The sequence below is a fragment of the Triturus cristatus genome, chromosome 3_2 (genome assembly GCF_964204655.1).
Source record: "Triturus cristatus chromosome 3_2, aTriCri1.1, whole genome shotgun sequence".
In the NCBI taxonomy this organism is placed as follows: Eukaryota; Metazoa; Chordata; class Amphibia; order Caudata; family Salamandridae; genus Triturus; species Triturus cristatus.
Window position 1 is genome coordinate 437,961,358 of NC_140584.1, and position 19,147 is coordinate 437,980,504.

Below are 19,147 nucleotides of genomic sequence, written 5' to 3' on the forward strand. Positions count from 1 at the left end.
GAGAATTGAAGGGAAAACAAGTGCAAAAAAGTCCAAAGCTCCTGTCATAATATGTAACATCATAATTATTAAAACCATAGGTTCAGGCTAGACGGAGTCCTCTGTCTACTAGGGGAATCTGTCTGTCCTTGACCAAAATTTCTTTCTACCTCCATTGAGTGCTTAGACACCACCCTCGAAAAGCAGCATTTTTAGCAACAAATATTGTAGTCAAGCAGAGTGCCATGGCTTGCGTTGTTTGTGCAGAACAGGGTGTAAATAAAATGTCCATACCAAGCATTTAAAATGTATCATCGACTGGACCCTTAGGACGTTTTTCTTGAAAGTTTCTTTAACCTGCCAGTGTTTTCTTTCTTACCACGGTTGGCAGTGACCTGATTCCGCTAGTTTGATGTTTTAAGGTAAAACATTGATTATAACCTACACCTCATTAATCCATAGGTGACCCTATCATAGTCTCTATTCGAGTGCTGTTGAGGAAAACCTTCCCTAAAATCTTCTACCCAGCGCCACAAAACAGTGAATTGTTCATGGGTATTTCACCCCAGAGTCACGGCAGGAGATGCTACTATGCACATTTTCACAGAGGGTTCCCATCTGGTTCCACCTACCATCAACCTGTTAAACATGCATGATCTGCCTACCATTCCACATATTCCTGACTTCCATTAAAGTCCCACAGGGAATGTGTCATTTCTTTGGAGTGTTGTCATCTGGCATCAAGGACAGTTTCCAGTGTCAACAAATATTCGACACTTTTATAAATAAGAGGGGAACGATTTAGATGGATGAAGATATTTCATTTATTATTAATATGCAGTTGCAAGCTGCCATAATCGTGTGCTTCACAGTCTTAATGCACAAGCACTGGCAAAGCCAATTGGTCAGGTATTGGCTGCCAGTCTTGTGACTTTGTCAGTGAGTGCTTGTTTTATTTTATCATGTGTTTTTGCAAAACATTATTTCTGGTGAACTTTTCAGGACCTCGTCAATCTATAAAAACATTGGCTAAAATCAAAAATACTTTTCGGTCTCAAAACATATTGCCATACTTTTCGTGCTCCTTGAGAACGAAGATAATTTTTATCAATAACAGAGAAGTTAGCCAATGTCTGCAGTGGGCTGGCTCGCTGCCCCATGCCATAATGGGCAGAAGATAAATGTGTTTTACACAGGAGCAGACCAGTGGATAAAGAGTGCCGGCTCAAAGGCAATAACAGGTAAGTATATTTGACACATAATTTTAGCAAAACGAGAAGGTCTGGCCTGACGTCAGGCCTAAAAAGAGGGTGTAAAAGCAACATGCCGGAAAATTAGGTGAACTACAAAGGGAAAGTAAAGTGCAGTAGTTGAATCAAATCACAAGATTGCTTAAACTATTTTTTTTAATCTGCTTTCTTAAAGCTTCTGAAATTCTTCATTTTGCTTATAAATAGTTATTTTTGAGGTTTATACGGATAACCTAAATGGTATCTCAAGAAGAAGACCACACAGGGGTGAAGTTAACCAACACAACAGACGGTTTCCCCCCGTCTCCTAGATATCATCACAATAATCATAATCCAAGTACTTAGATTCAGTTATATTTAAAAATGAGTTTATTGAACCTTGGAATATTCATATTACTTATAGTATGTTACAACATCATCACTTCCTGCCACTCCATACATTTCATCCAATTCAGCAATTCCCGCAAATTTGTCATCCGTCATACTTTTATCCACAGTCACATTATCTCAAAGGTCTTCAAATGTTTTTACTCTGAGCCCCCCTAGCCAAAATGCTTGAAGTTGGTTGCCCCTCCAAAACTTTATGGAAAAACTTGGAGGGGTTTGGGTGTGTTGGTAGGGGCAGGGATAAGCACAGGCCGCCGGGGCATATGAGATCATTTTAGGTGCACTTTTTCATTATCTCATAAGGCACACTAAATGTGAGACGTATACATTGGAAAATACATTAAAAAAAGCCTGAAATACACAAAAAACACTGCTCCCATTATTTGGGGTTTCGTGAAACCCTCAAACTCCTAGGCCCCAATGCAACTGCACCTTCTGCAAAAATTATAGCTGCAGGCCTGACTAGCCGTCTATCCCCTCTGTCTCCTTCACCGCTTCCCCACCAAGCCTGGCTCTAACTCCACTCCTGAAACTGACTATGTCCTTTTCAGAAGAAATGAGCTCTCAAGTGTTGCCTGCTGTTTGCAGCAAGGGTGCCCTCAGCACTAATGCTATCCACCGTGCCTCAGTTGTAAAGTAAGACCGTTATAATTGTGAGGCGGTGGGTCTTTCACACTCCTGGGCCCCAGAGCCACTGCTCCTTCCTCACTAATAAGAGATAATGCTCGGTGCCCTTTGTTAAACCGCCTGTCCTCCATTCTGCTATCTTCCTGAGGGCCTATCTAAGGTTCCTACTCTGCTTTGATGTTCTTCTCTCATGGGCCATTGGGTCAATGACCAAAGCAACACTGACACAGCAAGGGGGCACTGAGCTCTAATACAAGTAAGGAATGATGGGAAAACAGCCATAATAGAAGTTTAGTAGCGCCCTCACACCCCTTGGCCCCGATGCCACTGCACACGCTGTACCAATAATACCTACTTCTCTGCCCACACTACTCTTAGGACTGAGGTCCAAAGCAGGCGGTCTACGCCTTTGTGTCAAAAAGGTGAAATGCCGCACATCTGCCCCCCCCCGTGCCCCTGGGACCTGTTCCCTGTGCAGCAAAGGGGACTTGGGCCCCAATGGTAACAAGTAAAATGGCTGCCCATCCTCATTTTTGCTAGTAACATTTCCTTACTTGGGGAACAGTGGTCCATCACATTATTGCGCCGGAGCTAATGCACCTGCTACACTAATGGCAGTGATGGCCCTTTAAAAAAAAAAGTGTCTGTATTTCTCAAAACCTTCTTCAGGGCATCTCTCTGAGGGAGTGCAGATGCTGCTTCTGTCCATTTGTAAATTAAACATTCTGGGCCCTTTCTCTGAGGACCCAGGAGTCAGGGTGATCTGGACTCTGACTACGACCCTTTTGCCTCCTCCCTGCCACCCCCTCGACTCAGCTGAGAGGACATCTGAATGTAATCAGAGGTCGAAGTTGGGCAGTTGTATGGGGACCAAGGTGTTTTTAATTTTGCAAAAATAATTCCCATGCATTTTGTTAAAATTAACCATCCCCGAATTGTTAATGAGGCCCTGGAATACTTGGAGAGTGCTGAAGGGAGGAACAGGGGTGGGGGGTGGCCTCTAAAGTGCTATAATTGTAGGAGTCACTTGAAGCATCACAATGAGAAACATAGAGAGAGATAATGTAAGGATGCCATTCCATCACTTCCTGCCATGCCAGTCACTCAGTGGCATAATGCCAAATGATGGCCCCTCCTTCAAAATGTAATGAGGGGGCCATGGGTTTTCCATATATCACAATTATTCATTGGCCTTGGGCTAAATCAGGGCCCCTTTGAAGGGTTGAGAAGCCCCCCCTGAATGGTTGCCCCCCGCGTCACAGGGTTGCAGGGGCTTGCATTCCACCCATGTGATCACTTTCTGCACTGGCATTACTTCCTTCTTTGTCACCACTTTCTGCCATGCCATCACTTTTGGTTGTGATCTTTTTCTCATAAAGGAAACTATTTTGGAATGTTGCGGACTCTACGTCCTAGTTTTAAGTGGCTTGCTCTACAGTGTAATTTCAATCTGAACTTTTATTCTCCTCTCCCAGGCTTCACTTCATTGTTTTCCACACTGAAGAGGTTCATGATGTCCTGAGGATTTGGGATGGCGCCATGGACACTGGGATCCTCCTGCGGGAGATCAGTGGCTCCAATTTACCCAGCGACATCCACAGCACCTTCAGCTCTGTCACCATGCGGTTCAGCACTGACTTCTTCACCAGCAAGCAGGGCTTTGCCGTCCACTTCTCTGGTATGCGTCTGCGTGAACTGCCTTCTTCTTTGAGTCTTCGTCTCTTGCTCTGGATTGAAAATGTGTATTGCTGTTTTGTGAAATTGCATTTTGTACCCTGGTTGCAGTTGCGCACCAGGATAGACTGTTCGTATATATCTATTTTTTAACATGGGGCTTTACGAAGTGCTTACCAATTATCTTTTTAATACAAAATGCCATTTTTATAGCTTTTATGACACGAGCTGTCGAAATAATGATTATACAAAGTATTTATTTATTGCTTTCAGCTGTTTGTAATGTAGGGGTTGATTCCGTTTATTGTGCTTTGTGTTGTTTAGTCGCATTGCTGATGGCGTCACAAATGTATCAATATTGCTCATAATTATTTATTTGTAGGATGTCGCTTTCCTGATTGCTAAAACAATAATTGACAGGTTTCTGAATATCAATGATGTTCCTTCACGTAATATGATGGGTGGGCCTAGTTTGTATTAGGAAGGGCATCGCTTTATTGCTCTTGTCAAAGTCTAGTTCTACATTTTTGGCGTCCATTTTTTTATTGCTGCTGCCATCTTTAACATTATTTCCGAGTCGACTGTCTCCATAAAACAAACAAAAATGAACAAATCTCAAAAACTAAAAAAAATGATCACTAGTATATTCAATTAGCATACATCTCAAAGTTACACTTGTGTTAAATTCACCATTGCAAAGTCATGTCCCAGGGATAAGACCAAATGTAGCTTACCCTTGTTATGTAAATGCAGAGCTCTTATTGGAAAGTCTGTTTCTTAGAGAGGCACAAGAGAACTGCTTTTTGGGGCCAGAGAGAGGTGCTAGGGGCTGCCCCTGAGTCTTTGTATGTCAAAAATAAAGACAATCTTACTGGGCCTGATTATTTTCAATTATGACACTTAGGGGTGAGAGGTCGCGAACGGGGTTGTGCGGGGGTGAGGAGGAGGGAACAGTTAGCACAATCATTCCTGTTCAGTCCTCATAAAGAGACAAAAATGACTGTCCCTTTAATATTTTGGAAACTTCCTGGTTCTCAGCGCTCTGCACAGACATCATGTCATGCAGTACTGTCAGCCCTAAGCCCACAGTGACTGATTCTCACCGCCACCCATTAAAAAAAATAATAGCTGATGACAAGATAAGCATGGCAGCCCCTAATGATGGCCCTCCATTTGAAGGTGCATTCTGGTGTGAATGCACAATGAATTCAGAAGCTGGTAAGAGAAAACACTCACAACCACCATTGAAATGGACCAGGCTCTTGTTGCACACACCAAGCTCAGCATCTGTTCATATCACCCGAGCTCCACAGTCTGAAAGTGAACCAGGCTAATGTGCAACTCACTTCCCTCCTGTTTTAGCTGGGTAGCACCCATCAGGTGGTGCTGTATTGTAGCATTTATATAATTTAGTACCAATCACTTTTAGAAAACAAAACACGTAATAGTGGTAAAGCAGCACACACAAATGAAAATGTTTCGAATAAATAACACTACCCTTTAAAAATGCACGCTTCAAAGGTAATAATTTGAGCTTTTTTTTAGTAGACCCATCCTGGTTTCCAAGGATTTTTTTGCCAATTCGGATCATGTGAATTTGAGGATGGGCGGAGGAATGTGGGTTTAGTTGTAAAGCGCAAAACTTATGTAATGTAATTCATTATAATGGACCCTGATCTACCTTATTAATGTATCTGTCTTTGGTAAGACAATGTTATTTTGAATTTCATTGGATTTATGAGGGTAATTTTCCCTACCTAGAATGTAGGAACTCAAAAAGGAGTTTTAGCACCAGCCCCCCGCCACCACCGCCATATCGGTTTAACCCCCGAAGCATCCATTTTGAAAGAGAGTTGGACTCCGGGAGGAGCACCCTTTCAAACTCAGATTGCTCCACGATGAAGGGTCCTCTTCTGTTTCCCCGGTTCTTCTCTCATGGAGATGAGGCCTTCAGATTGGGGCGCTCTGTTGAGCCTTTCCCGCGCCTCCCCTTCCCTGTCCGTTTCCCGCCAAGCGGAGGAACCGTGATATCAAACTCGCCCAATCTGATGACACTCACGCTGTCTAAAACGAGCAGGGGGACGAAACAAAATGAATTATCGCGGTTTTAGAAGAGATTCAATTTGTATTCCACTGGAGCCTCTTTGGAGCCTCCTTTCTCATAACGGCAGGAATGCAATCAAAAAGATTTCAATGTGTCAGCAGCTAGAGAGGAGATAATCCTGTTTCGCTCCCCCATCCCTTCAGTGGCTAAAAATGCATTCCATTTACTGATCTCTGGAGCTGCATTCCTAAAATGGCTGAGATAACTCCGCTTTGAATTTCTGGGCCTGTAATGTGGCATTGGGATTGAACGCATGCAGCTGTGCACGTCATTTCCTCCTCTTGGGGTGCTATTTTAAGACATTTGTTTGTTAGCTAAATTCCAAAATGTATTGAGATCAGTCCGCGTTATGTTGCTTCACAGCACTTGCATTAATGCTAGCGATAGCTCTGCGTTGCCAGAGCGCGCTGCGTAGAGAGCCGTGTATCTTCATGGGCAGCTGTACAACCTGGCTTGGCCCTGTAAGAGTTGTGTATCCTCAGAGGACGCTCGCCTGTCTGTCAGGGTCTTGTAAGAGTTGGTGTATCCTCAGGGGCAGCTTTACAATCGGCCATGACCCTATAAGTGATGTGTTTCTTGAGGGCATCTGTACCATCTTTGGTGGCACTGTAAAAGCGGTATATCCTCAGGGGTAGCTCTACCATCTCTTGCAGCTCAGTAATAATTGTGTATACACTGGGGGAGGTTTACTCTCTCCCGTGGCCATAGAAGTACTGTATACCTTCCCCAGTAGTTCTGCCATTGTAGCCCTTTAAGAGCAATGCGCCTTCGAGGGTAGCTCTGCTATCACGTCCTTCTAAGAAATGTACCTTCAGGGGTAGTTTCAGAGGGCAACTGTGCTGCCTCATGCTTCTATCATTGCTGTGCATCTTCAAGATAGCTCGTCTGCTGCCCTCATGGGCAGACCTGCTGTCTGTCACGGCGCTGTAAGAGCTATGTATCCATAAGGATAGCTCATCTGTCTGCTGCGAACCGCTCTTCCATGGCGCTGCAAGAGCTGGGCGTCCTGAGGAGTAGGTCTGCTGTCTCAGAAGTGTGAATCTGTACTCTTGTGTGATGGGTGTGTGTGTGCCCAGTATGACCAGGTCTATTAACTCGCTTTGAGCTCTTCTGCTTATAAGGGACTGTAACACCTATGTATCCTCCAGGATAGTCTGCTGTCTCAGAAGGATGAGCCCACGGTGCCAACTCAATACATGTAAAGGGACACATTGGGGCCTGGCATGATCTTTGAACTATTGTGTGTCAGAGGCATAGGTCTGCTCAGGGTACGGTTTGAGGGTGCATGCGGGTAGACGGCGTCTACCACTATTTTCACAGGATGGATGCCATCTACCATGCCAAGAATTTAGCATCCACAGAAATATGCTGAGCTGGTCCCTGTTTAATTTTCAGACACCGGGACACATTCAGCAGCGCCTGCACATTGTCTGCTTTTATTCCGAGCAGCAGCATGCGGAAAGGGAGAGGATTTTTCAGGTTCCAGCTGGGCCCATACAAAGGCCAAAGTTAAGGGGCTATTAGGCATCCTTTTGTTGGAGTATCCTGGCTGAGAGATATCTGGAGCTTCACCCCTGAATGCAAACACAATGGAGGGGACGCAAAGGCACACAGCTTGTTAGTACTTCAGAAAGTACTCAAGGGAGACATGCTTTTGACTTTATTCAGGCCCCTATATAAGCGATACCCATGCACTATACGAATGTCAGATGTGCTGGTTTGTCGTTAAATTTATGCAAATAGCAATTAAAATGCCACAATTTATTATAATTTATTTTTTAGTGCTACTGATCTGCATGCAGGGTGTAGGAGCTCTTTACATCACATGTACACATAATACATTGACAATAAATCACACAAGTGTGTAAATCAATATGCAGGCTGTGTTACATAAAACTGTTAGGGTTACATGGTATAGTAGTCACATGTCCTTCATAGCTCAAAGTTTCTATATTAGAAAGATTTAAATTTATTAGCAGCAAGTAACAAAAGGATGTCGGTGTTAAAAGCAGTAACCTACTTACCTAGCTACATAAAATAAAAATCTTCCACCTGCATAATACATGACATGCTTTGAAGGAGATATATTAATCCTCCAAGCTACTTTGAATTAAAACTGGGACTAGATAAAACATAGATCTCTCCAGCAAATGTGTTAACCACAGGAGTTATCTTTCCATTATTATTATTATTCCCTGAGCTTTTCTGGGCAACAACATATCTCTACAGCCAGTGCTTTAACCCTCTGAGAGATTATAGGATGCATACTTTGCAAACAATTGAGTAAAATAGATTTAATGACATGTTTTTCCTTGTTGCCAGTTTCTTTGCGGCAGAGTTTAAAAAAAAATGTTTAAGTTAAGATCCAGATTTTGCGTTGGGGTTGCATTACTTTTTTGGCACAACTCTGACGCAAAATCTCATTGTTTAGCTCTCATAATGCGCTCAGATGTACTCATGATAGACCTGGTAAACATATGTGGGAGGTCTTAAGATCTGATGTCACTTCTTGTGATGTCACTTCCTGTGAGGTCATGGTTTGTGATGCCCTTTTCCTGTGACGTCACATCCTGCAACGCCACATGCGATGCCACATGCCATAATGTTACATACTGTGATGTCATGCACCATGATGTCACTTGCATACTGACTATCTTGGTTAGCACCCCACTTCTTTTTTTAGGACTTATGCTCTGGGTCTGCTATCTCAGAAGTATGAACCTGTAGTACAGTTTACATAAATTTGAATACAAGCTCCCCTTTAGCCTCTGGCAGTCCTTTCTCTGAGTAGCTCTCATGTCTTAGAAGCATAAAGGCTTAAGGCCCTGCACAATTCTGAGAGTCGCAGAGACCTGAGTCTCTGTTACTCTCTCCATAGGTTTGAGTACAGGATCCACTGTTTCTTATCACTGTGTATGTGTATGCTTGGGAAGCGCTTCACCGTCATAGAAGCATATGGCTGTCCTGCAATATCAAAATCTGCGGAGTATCCTTCTGTCTGTTACGGTGTTGCATGAGTAGTAATGTTTGCAGAGACACCAGTGTTTTGTCCGAACAAGCACGAAGGTATTGCGTAATTTATGTATGAAAGATAGCTTTGGCTAGTTTCTCCTGGTCTAAAAGTTACATATTCTCTGCACCACCTTGGAAGCATTGTCTTCTAAGATGATTATGCATCAGAAAGCTATAACCCTTGGCTGTCTTAGCTTCTAAAAGCGTGGAATTGCAGTGCAGTCACATAGTCAGTGTGTCATGGGCCCGAGGGGAAGGAAGGAAATGGGCCCCCATGCCCCTGTTTGAACAGTGAAATACAGCAGAAGTCACGGTTCACTGGGTCCTTTAGGCCTCTTGGCCCTGGTGCCACTTCACCTGCTGCACCAATGGAAGCCACATCCCTGTGAAATCACTGCAAATCTGAGTGACGAGTATCAATAGCATTGCACTTGTGGCAGGCAATAGCAAGGAAATTCCTCAAATGCACGGGTGCGTGTGTCTTGTATTCCCCACTCGCATGAAGGACAGTTGGATCTGAGCTGAAATCTCATCCCACCCGTTCCATGCTTTAGGGTATGATTCTTGCATACATGACTCATCGGAGGAATAACTGTGATTTTTTCCAAATGTGTTGGGCAACTCTATGAATGGGCTTGCCTAACTGTGGGATGCATTATTTTAACCAGTCAGGTATGGATAGGACTACTTGAAATCTGGAATTCCCAGAAATTCAGGTTTTCAAATGTCAGTCGAGGCTGGGGCAGTTACGTATCAGCCATATGTCCAAACTCTGCATGTCAATCGGATGCCGTGACCTATTAGGAATTCCCACTGATGTCCATCTCTGTCTCCGGGGCATCAATCCTTGCTGACTGAGGAAATAGAAAAAAAGTGAAGGGCGAAAGGAAACATTGGCGCTTTTTCCCATTGTCTAAAATGTATTTGCTATTTAGAGCAACCAGTACTGACTGCCTTTTATCCCCTGGGCGCGAGAGTGGATATCCGGAAAGGTCAGTCTGTTTACCCTGTCTATACACTGAGCCCCGGCTACGCTCGGCAGCCATTGCTGCTGTCGGCTGTGTCAGTGTACTTAACAGCCTATGTTTGACACGGGATCATACAAAATGCCATGCAGGATTAGCAACTGCCCAGGTTTTAGTAAGTAAACAGGACCTTGCAAGGCTGTATATCAACCTGCTTGCTGGAGCACTTTTGATCCGGCTGTTGCCAGAAGCTACTTTACGCTGCCCTAACAATTTCCCTCTCAGAAGCAAAAAGTCAATTTTTTTGGCAGCTTCACCTGGGGCAAGGAACAAGGGAAAGGACTGAATGAAATAGAGTGACTGTTTGCCACTTTGAAGGTGGTGGCTGCGATGTCTTGCTGCATGGGCGAAGACCACAGGGATCAAAGTGGCTGCCAGCAGGCTTTCCTACCGCCAAGAATGAATGAACGAATGAAGGCTCTTCTGCAGTGCACCTAGATGCATCTTGGAATCTCAAGAATTCATCAAAAAACATGCAGTGGCGGCTCCTCCAGTATGGCGGAGGAGAATCGCCCCGCTGCTTTTAAGCAGTGAGAAGAAGAAGCATTAAATGATAATAACTTTAAGTTATCATCATTTAATGCTTCCTGCTGCTTTTGCGGTCAGGCGGGCGGGTGGGCGGGTCTGCTCTCCTCTCGGAGCAGGGCAGGGGAGGAGTAGTTTGCCCACTCCTAAGTGCGCAATAACTGTTTGGTCGGCCCTCTTGGGCCGCCCAAATGAGTCAGGCGCACTTTCCACGTTCTCCATGCAGGCTGCATTACAGCCTGCATGGAGAACAAGCCCAGGATCCCATTCCCTGGTTGAGCGTCCAACCAGGATGCTCAAAACCATTCACAACGCTACATTGCAGTGTTGTGCTTGGTCAAGGGATTCTGGGTGCCTACCAATCACAACACTGCATTGCAGCATTGTGATTGGTCAGTGGAACCTGGCTGTGCTTTCGTCCGAGACGGAGAAGAGCAGGAGTGATGACGCGGGATCCGGCGCAAAGGTAAGTTTATTTGATTTTTTTTGTAATGTATTTTTTTTCCTAAATATGCGTGACCCTCCCATGCAACCTGCGACCCGCCTTCTTGCCACCCGCGAGCCATGCCAGCCACCGTTGCAAACCCAACAAATATTCTACACTAACTAGAAAAGACGAGCATCTAATTTGTCTTACCTGCAGGTCAAGAGCTGAAGAGACCTGGTCAAAGAAACACCCAGTACACACACACTCCTCAAACCATCTTCCTCGCACCCCTCCCCTGTGTTCATGCTAAGCGTTTGAACTTTTTTTGGGCCACTAGCACACAATGATACATTTTGGAATCGTCTGGAGTTCAATTAAATTTGCCTATATTAACTTCTCTTATTTTCTGCTTTTCACAGCAACATAACTGATGTATGGGGTGGTGCACAAAAATAACCTTTACTTATTATTCGCAATGATAATTTTGTCAGAAAAGCAAATTGATGGAAAAATCCTACTGGGAGCCTAGGCTGGCATTGGTGTGATTGTTTCTTTTAAGGTCTCAGGTGGGCCTAATTTACCATTTAGTGCTCATTGTAGATGGTCCCAGAATTTATTGTACCGCATACTGAAAGAAATGGCATGAACTATTGCAGAATTGGCAATTAGGTGTTCTCCATGGACCAGTGCTCCAGTGGGATTTAAGGTCAAATCTTCACAGAGTTCAGTTTGAAATAATATCTCTTGACTGCTTTGTCGATGGGAATCCCAGAGTGGTCTTCGTATGTGATTGTACCCAGAGACTTTCACATTGTTGAGTTGATACCACAAGAGTCCATGAAATGAGGAAGCGGGTGAAATGAGTAACCCTGGCCCTTGATCTGATACTCAAACATAATGGTCTCATTCTTGGTCATTTTCCTTTGGAGGCAACCGCATTTGCTCCACATCAATATGTCCAAAATGTACTCTGTGACAGCGGTGTACAGTTGTAAGCCATGTCCACCCTCAGGTTGGCAGAAGAAACATCTGTGGGTGAATATGCTGGTTCAGCGGCAGCATTAATCATCCCCAGCAGGGATGGTAATAGTGCATTTCTCTCCACAACACAGATTTGAAGACTGTCTACAGTTCTTATGTTGGGTGTGTTTTTCACCATACTTATATCTAGGTGACGGGTCAAGTGCTTACATTGGTTGTATGTCAGAATCTAAATACATAAAATGTGGTGCTACTAAAATATCTTAGCCAGAGCATCGAGTACCAGAATATTGTGAAGTTAACCATATAGAGGTATGTGTAGGTTTACTATTATTAACTCCAGGTCTACATACCTTTAAGATATATATGTTGTCACTTTACATATAAGTGATGTGAAATATATTCAATCTATATTTACCTATGTATACTTAACTTCAAAATATGTTTATAGTTAATATTCTGTGTAGGATATTTTTGTACTACAATATTAAAACGTTGATAGTCTAGTAGTATACATTGTAGGGTAAAAGGAACAAGAAATGGCCCCTAGCAACTTTCAACTTTTTCATGAACTAGTATTAGTTATACATACTATTAATAATAATATTGCCTGCTAGTTTATTTTTGCTTGGTATTATTTTCATTTGAAGAGAGTTCCCTTCCTTTTTACAAATAAAGAAACAATTAAATAAATAAATACGATGGTGCATGGCTCCTCCTTGTGTCACTAATTCTCAATTTTTGCCCTTTTTGTATATTTTTACTCATCCGAAAACATGGCACTGTATGGATTACTGGGCCTTCTCTGATTGCCCCCACTTTTTGGTGTACACACACACAGAAACGTACTGCCCCTGTGGCTAAGCTGGTTAGTCCTTATTATAATTCTAATTTGCACGTGTCTCTCACATACCCTCACCCTTCACATTGCCAGGCTCTGCGTCCCATAACACGGCAGCAGTACCTCAGGGTTATCACGGATGACACTTCTCATATAGACTCCAAAGAAAAACAACACCTTCCCCACCACACACCATACATGAGCTTGCTTTCTGTGTGAGTGAGCACGTCAGCTTCCCACATGTGGGTAATAAGTATTGTGCAAGTGCTGCAAGACAATACAATTAGTATTATTTTTTGGTAGGTTTTTTCTCCCAGTTCCACCTTCTTCTGTTTATCCAACTGCGTCTTCCTTTTCTACCCCCATCACCAACTATTCCACCTCACTTCCACCCCTTCCCCATTTATTTGAAGAATTTTCATCTTCACAAAATTGTCAAGCTGCCAATTAAACACATTTTGATTTGTGCTAAAGTGAATCTTGATCAGCTCAAAGTTGAGATTATTAATATGTGGGGAATTCCACTGTGACAAATACAAGGATAATGCATGAGTTTATATGGCAAGGGTTACGTCGCGGACCTCGCTCTGGCCATTGAGCCCAACTGATAGGAGTATGTGTCACATGATCTGTTGTAGCCTCTGACCATGGCACCGGCTGCTCGCAGGGAGCATGGCCGCATTGATGATGCTTCAGGATTGCACACGCGATGTTTCTTAATGTGGTATGTGAAAGTGTGCTCTGGAACCAGTAAGAAGGGATATCTAGCTTTACAGCAACTAAACTAGACTGCTTCTGTCATCAGTAATGTGATATTTCAGCATGGACAACTTATTTAGGTGCAGCTTTTATAGGGACCCTCCAGAGAGACAGAGGAGAGCGCTGTGAGCAGAGTCCGGGTACAAGCGAGCGTGCTCAGGGCATAGACCTTTAGGAGTTGTCATCACTGGGGGGTTCGGAGTTCTCTGTCAGCAGTACAGCAGATATGGGGCCATATTACAGAAGGTGCAGAGGGGGCGCAGCAGGCATTTGCGCCCGTTTTGTGCACCCCCGAGGTGCTTTGGTATTATAGAAGGGGGTACAGACACTTGTGCGCCCCCTTCTATTATACCGATAGGGCTGGCGCACTTAATGCACCAGTGATACCCTCATGGTCGTGCCCTATGCAAATTAGGGAGTTCCTTTGACTCTGCACCTGTGCCATATTACTGACAGGGGTGCAGAGTCAAAGAAGCCTGCAGGAGGTGCACTGACTGTGCCATTTAAAATGTGGCGCACTTTCAGTGCGCCTCCTGACAGCAGCCCTCTGCAGGGATTAAAGGGGGTCCCCCGGCCCCCCAGACATCCCCTTGCAGGCGGGTGCAGTCAGTGACTGCACCCCCCTGCAAAGGGATCTGTAATCCCCTTGTAAAGTGCAGGCGCTGCAGCCAGCTTAGTGCTCCATGTTTTCACATAAATGTACTGCCCCCAGGGCAGCGCGAGTTTGCAGCTGCCCTGGGGGCAGTGCATTCACCACATTAACTCCTTGAGTGCTCATGACGACTCCCGGCCGTCATGAGTCACAGTAGGCGTGTGCTCATGACGGCCGGAAGCTGTCCGAACGTTGCCGCTCTGCCCACACGGTATTAATTCCCCACCTGTGCGAGAGAATTATTCAATGGGCGGAGATCAGACGGCTCCCGGCCGACATGAGCACAGGCCCACCGTGATTTATGACGGCCGGGGGCCATCCTGAGTACGGGAGTGCCACGCCCAACCCCGCTCACACCGCGGCGGAATTTGCCCCGCGGCGAAGGGGACAAGGCGCATTATCATTGTTTGCGGCCGGCGCAAACGATAATGTGTAATACGGCCCCAGATTGCAACAAATAGTCAAGTGGTCCCCTTATAGCGGTTTCGTATGGCGTATCAAAAGAGATATTCCATTACTCCTTTGTCTGACAGTTACCTTTTTGTACACCACTTTTAACTCCTGTTTTCTTCCTGCCTTCCTTACCTCCTTCTGCTCCCACCACTGGCCTCAACTTACTTTCTTCTGCTCCAACTGTAGATGTCCTTTGGCTCTCATCTGTAATCCTGTTTAATCTTTTTGCGCCCCTGACCTCCTTTTAAACATTGTGATCCAACCTTGCCATTCAATTACATCGCTCTCCTACCACGCTCTCTAACCAGTACCTCTTTCTTATCCCTCATCCGGCGTCCTATTGGGCCCCTCTGCTTTGTCCATGACTCTTGACTTTCTGTAACCAGCTGCTTTAGTCTGACTCACCTTTTGTTCCCCTCACTGCTGGCCTCCTCTTACTTCTCTCACTTTGGCTTTCTTTGACCTATATTGCTACAACGTTGACCGTTACCTGCTCCGCTGTAACCTCTTTATGCACAAGCCCTAGGTCCCCCTCTGCTTTGAACCCTGGCCTGCATTACCTCCACCTTCTCCCTGTTACCATATGCTGCCCCTTTCCTTTGCCTCCTTGTGGTCACTGGGCCAAGCACAGATCCCTGCATTGGGTGTTTTAGTCCACTGTGCCACTGGGCCAAGCTCTGTTAAGTCTCTTTTCTTCCTCTCCTTGGCTACAGCTATTCACCTTTTCTTACAACGCTTCACGCCATGTTACTTTCCTTTGGTCCGATCCTGTACTCCCTTGCTTTCTACCTTGACTTCTTCCTGCCCATGATCCTTGCACAGCCTCTCCCTTGATCCCATTCCATGTGATTCTGATGGAAAGTCCGTCTGTGTTTGGCCGACGCGCTATTGAAAGCTGTGTCCACAAGCTCCTGGTGTGTATGCTCCCCTGTTTCTGTGTTCGCTAAGATACTAGTGAGCAGAGTGGATACTACCAATTGCAGTCACTCATCATTAAACTTGGTTTACTTTTCTCAGTTTCCACAGCCACCTCCTGCAACGACCCCGGAACCCCCCCAAACGGCACCAGGAGTGGAGGTAGCAGGGACGCGGGTGATTCCATCGTCTTTCAGTGCGATCCAGGGTATATCCTGGAAGGAGAAGCCAAGATCAGTTGTGTGCAGATCGAAGACCGCTTCTTCTGGGATCCAGACCCACCGACATGCACAGGTGAGCTTAGGCAGTGGTACATTCAGGTAACCAGCGCGCCACGCATCGGGAAATTGCCAAAGTGCAAGTGTCACCAAACAGCTTTCATCCAGTCATGAACCTGTGAACTGACTGAGTCAAATTTGGAGGGACAAAAAGTTGTGTATTACTTAGGCATGGAATAATGTACACAATACAGCTGGACTGTTAGGACCTGCAGCATCAGTGCGGCTGCTCCCCTCATCATCGCAGGTGCTCCCCACTCTCTCCGCCTCTATTGTATGCTTCAGCAGGTAAGTGTGGCCTACACTTTGCAAGTATGCACTGGAGAATGCACAATGTGTGCTCTAGGTGCGTGCCCTCTTTTCACATTTTCTTGGTGTTAAAGTACCACACTGCTGAAAGTGTACACTGCTGGTCCCATTTAGACCTTCAGCAGTGCAAAGTGTCCACTGAGCTTGCAAAGATGGTTGTCTGATTAGGGTCGGACTGCGGAAGCTAAAGCAGCCCTGGCAAACATATTTAAAACAGCCCACTCCCCTCATCTCCTCCTGCCATCTCTCTATTTCCATCCATTCCCTCTCTTCCATTCACACTCTGGTGACTTTCTCTACCTTCCCACTGTCTACTTCTATTTCTCACTATCTCTCTCTGTCTTGATGCTCCCCACCACCCTCCCTCTCCCCCCCTCCAAACCTCCACCACCACCCCTTGTGCCTGCTGCATTTGACCTCGAGGAGGTGGGGGCAGTGACAGAGGCTCCAGGAGCGGCCCTGGGATTTCAACGTCCCCAGTCCCCGTCCCCCCGGAGAAATGGGCGCTGGAATAAAAGGCCTGGCCGGCCCATTTCTGTGAACCCTGGCACTCAGGCGACATGCGTGTGCTGTCTGTGCTCGGGCAGTAGGTCTTTGGGAAAATCGGGACATTTCCAGACTCTAAAAAAGCATTCTGAAGGGTTATTGGTTTGATGTTGCATGGCTTGGCCTAGGTATAAAGGTATTGCTCTTATTTTTGACTTTTGTCTAAGGGAATGAGAAATTATTTTTTTTATTGACAACAGACACGTTTTTTTGTTTTTTTTTAAATGCCTTGTGGGATTGTTTTCTGAAAAATAAAATTCGGAGAATTCTCCCACTTAAAATAATATTTAATGTATTTTTTCTGCTGCAAAACATTTCCTATTTTACTTTGCACACTTTGTGAGGTATACATACGTTTTTAAAGAAAGCTTGCAGATCTGTTTAAGGGAAAAGCTGCGCGCGGTGAAGGAGATATTCCTGTGTCGACCTCTGGACAGCTCAGAATCCCATAAAAGAAGCTCATTAAAGAGCGCGTTATGTTTCCAAAACATATAAACTCAGTCCGCTGAGCCCATAAAATAAAGAAATGGAAAATGCAGCAGCTGATTACACACTGGCTGGTTGGCTTCCATTTCGTGTGTGGAAAACCAATTCCAAGGCAAGGAAAAGTAAGCTGGTTGTGATTTTTTTTCTTTTTTTTGTGCCTAAGGCTAGTCCTCGTGATATAGGTATCGCTCAATTGAGCCAAAGACTAATGATTCACTATGTAATGGCCGACTACGTTTTACGGTGTTGGATGGCTAGGGCTCTTGTATTACACAGAGTTCCTCGCGCTGTTGTTTTCATTGAGCAACAATCACACATTCGAGTTTAAAATATTAGCTTCCACTGCAGCTGTTTTCAGCGGCTGCTGTGTACCATAGCACACCTCCTGGGATTTTTACAAAAACCACTAAAAGTCTGGTTGGTCTGGGGAAAGACAGCCGCTTGGAAGGCAACTTAGTCAAGTTCTACACAGAATGGAGGTTCCTTGGAAGAAGTTAGTCGTGTATATTTGGAAGTGATCAAGTCATTACCTAAAACGAATCCAAAAGGTAATAGATGATCGTCGTATAGGTGACATTCAGGTTCGAGTGCTGGCAGATGACTGTCGGTTTAAACATGGCGCAATGGAATTTGCTCAGGAGCGCAGTCAGCAATGGGACACTGAAGTGGTCAACCGAGCTCGTAAATGACCAGAGCCGAGCTACAGCCAATCAAGACGGCCGAACCCCTGAAATATTAGGCATGTAAATCACAGAGCGTACGTCATCTAAAAACATGATTGAGCCTTTACAATTCAAAAAACAGTTTTAATTATTTAACAATACTGTAAGAGATTCAGATAAGTATATTGAATTATTTCACTGCATTGAGGGGTATTTCAAAGTACGAACCGAGGGACAAGTCAGTTTGGTTTGTGCACAGTATCTATGATCTATATATTTTTTATATATGGAGCAACATTAATCCTCCTTGAAGAATATGCCAATGAGGCCAAAATATATATATCATCAAGGTATATCTACGCGGAGTTCAGTATAATGAACAATGCTTACCTGTACAAGCTTGCTTTCCCAATATTTTGGACCAACGGTATTCTATAGTCGACATTATGGCGGTATACCCATTCCTTGTACATCACAACAGCGTTCCACAATGTCATAGTCCCTGCTCCAAAAAGATCATCAGAGGAGCCATGATTCAAGGGCAAAGTGACCTTAATTCCTGCCCACAGGTACTGTCTTTCTTGTTTACTTGACGCCACCTAGAGAGATGCTCCCAGAAACCGAAAGAGACAGGAAACAGGCTCCTGTAGCCACAGAATCATTGTATATTGGGCAAATAACGGTACTTACTGCCCACTAAACATATATTCTATTTCTTTGATCAGAACCGTACATACCATCATTCATGGTATATTATGTTATGGTTATAATGTGTAGGTGCATATATGAATTTTGATTTCTTCGAGGCTGGAAGATTATGTGTATTTTCTTTGAAAGGAGTAATGGGGAAGGACATAGTGGGTGTGCATGACCAGCTGCATTGCATTATGGACATTGTGGTCCTTGAACTATAATTTCTGAAGAGTCCATGTGGAGTCCTTCCTCACTGTTTATGAATTTAGCATTCCAAAGCATTGTATCTGCCCGCTCCTGATGTGCATATAATTAAGACCCACAATAAGGTCGAAACACATCCTGCTTAATGGACCTTTTGCCAAATAAAGCAATTGAATCGATAGTCAGATGCTCAACTTGTTTACACACTGGACCCAGTAGTGTGTTGGTTTGTTTGTTTTGGGGGAGTGGGGCGTTTGTGTGTGTTAATGTGTGTATATGTGTGTGTGTGTATGTATATGTGTGTGTTTGTGTAGACTTGGCGCTGCTGGTATTTGGAACTGTGACTCAAAGATGTACC

General features: G+C 44.6%; 1 protein-coding gene across 1 annotated transcript in view; it reads left to right on the forward strand.

The window, feature by feature from the left end:
* CSMD2 (CUB and Sushi multiple domains 2) overlaps nt 1-19,147 on the forward strand; it is a 1,634,099-nt gene that overhangs the window by 1,325,751 nt on the left and 289,201 nt on the right. Inside the window, exons 26-27 of the mRNA XM_085648024.1 lie at nt 3,719-3,921; nt 15,714-15,905. Of these exons, the coding sequence (XP_085504150.1) occupies nt 3,719-3,921; nt 15,714-15,905 (395 nt within the window). The remainder of the gene's footprint in view (nt 1-3,718; nt 3,922-15,713; nt 15,906-19,147) is intronic.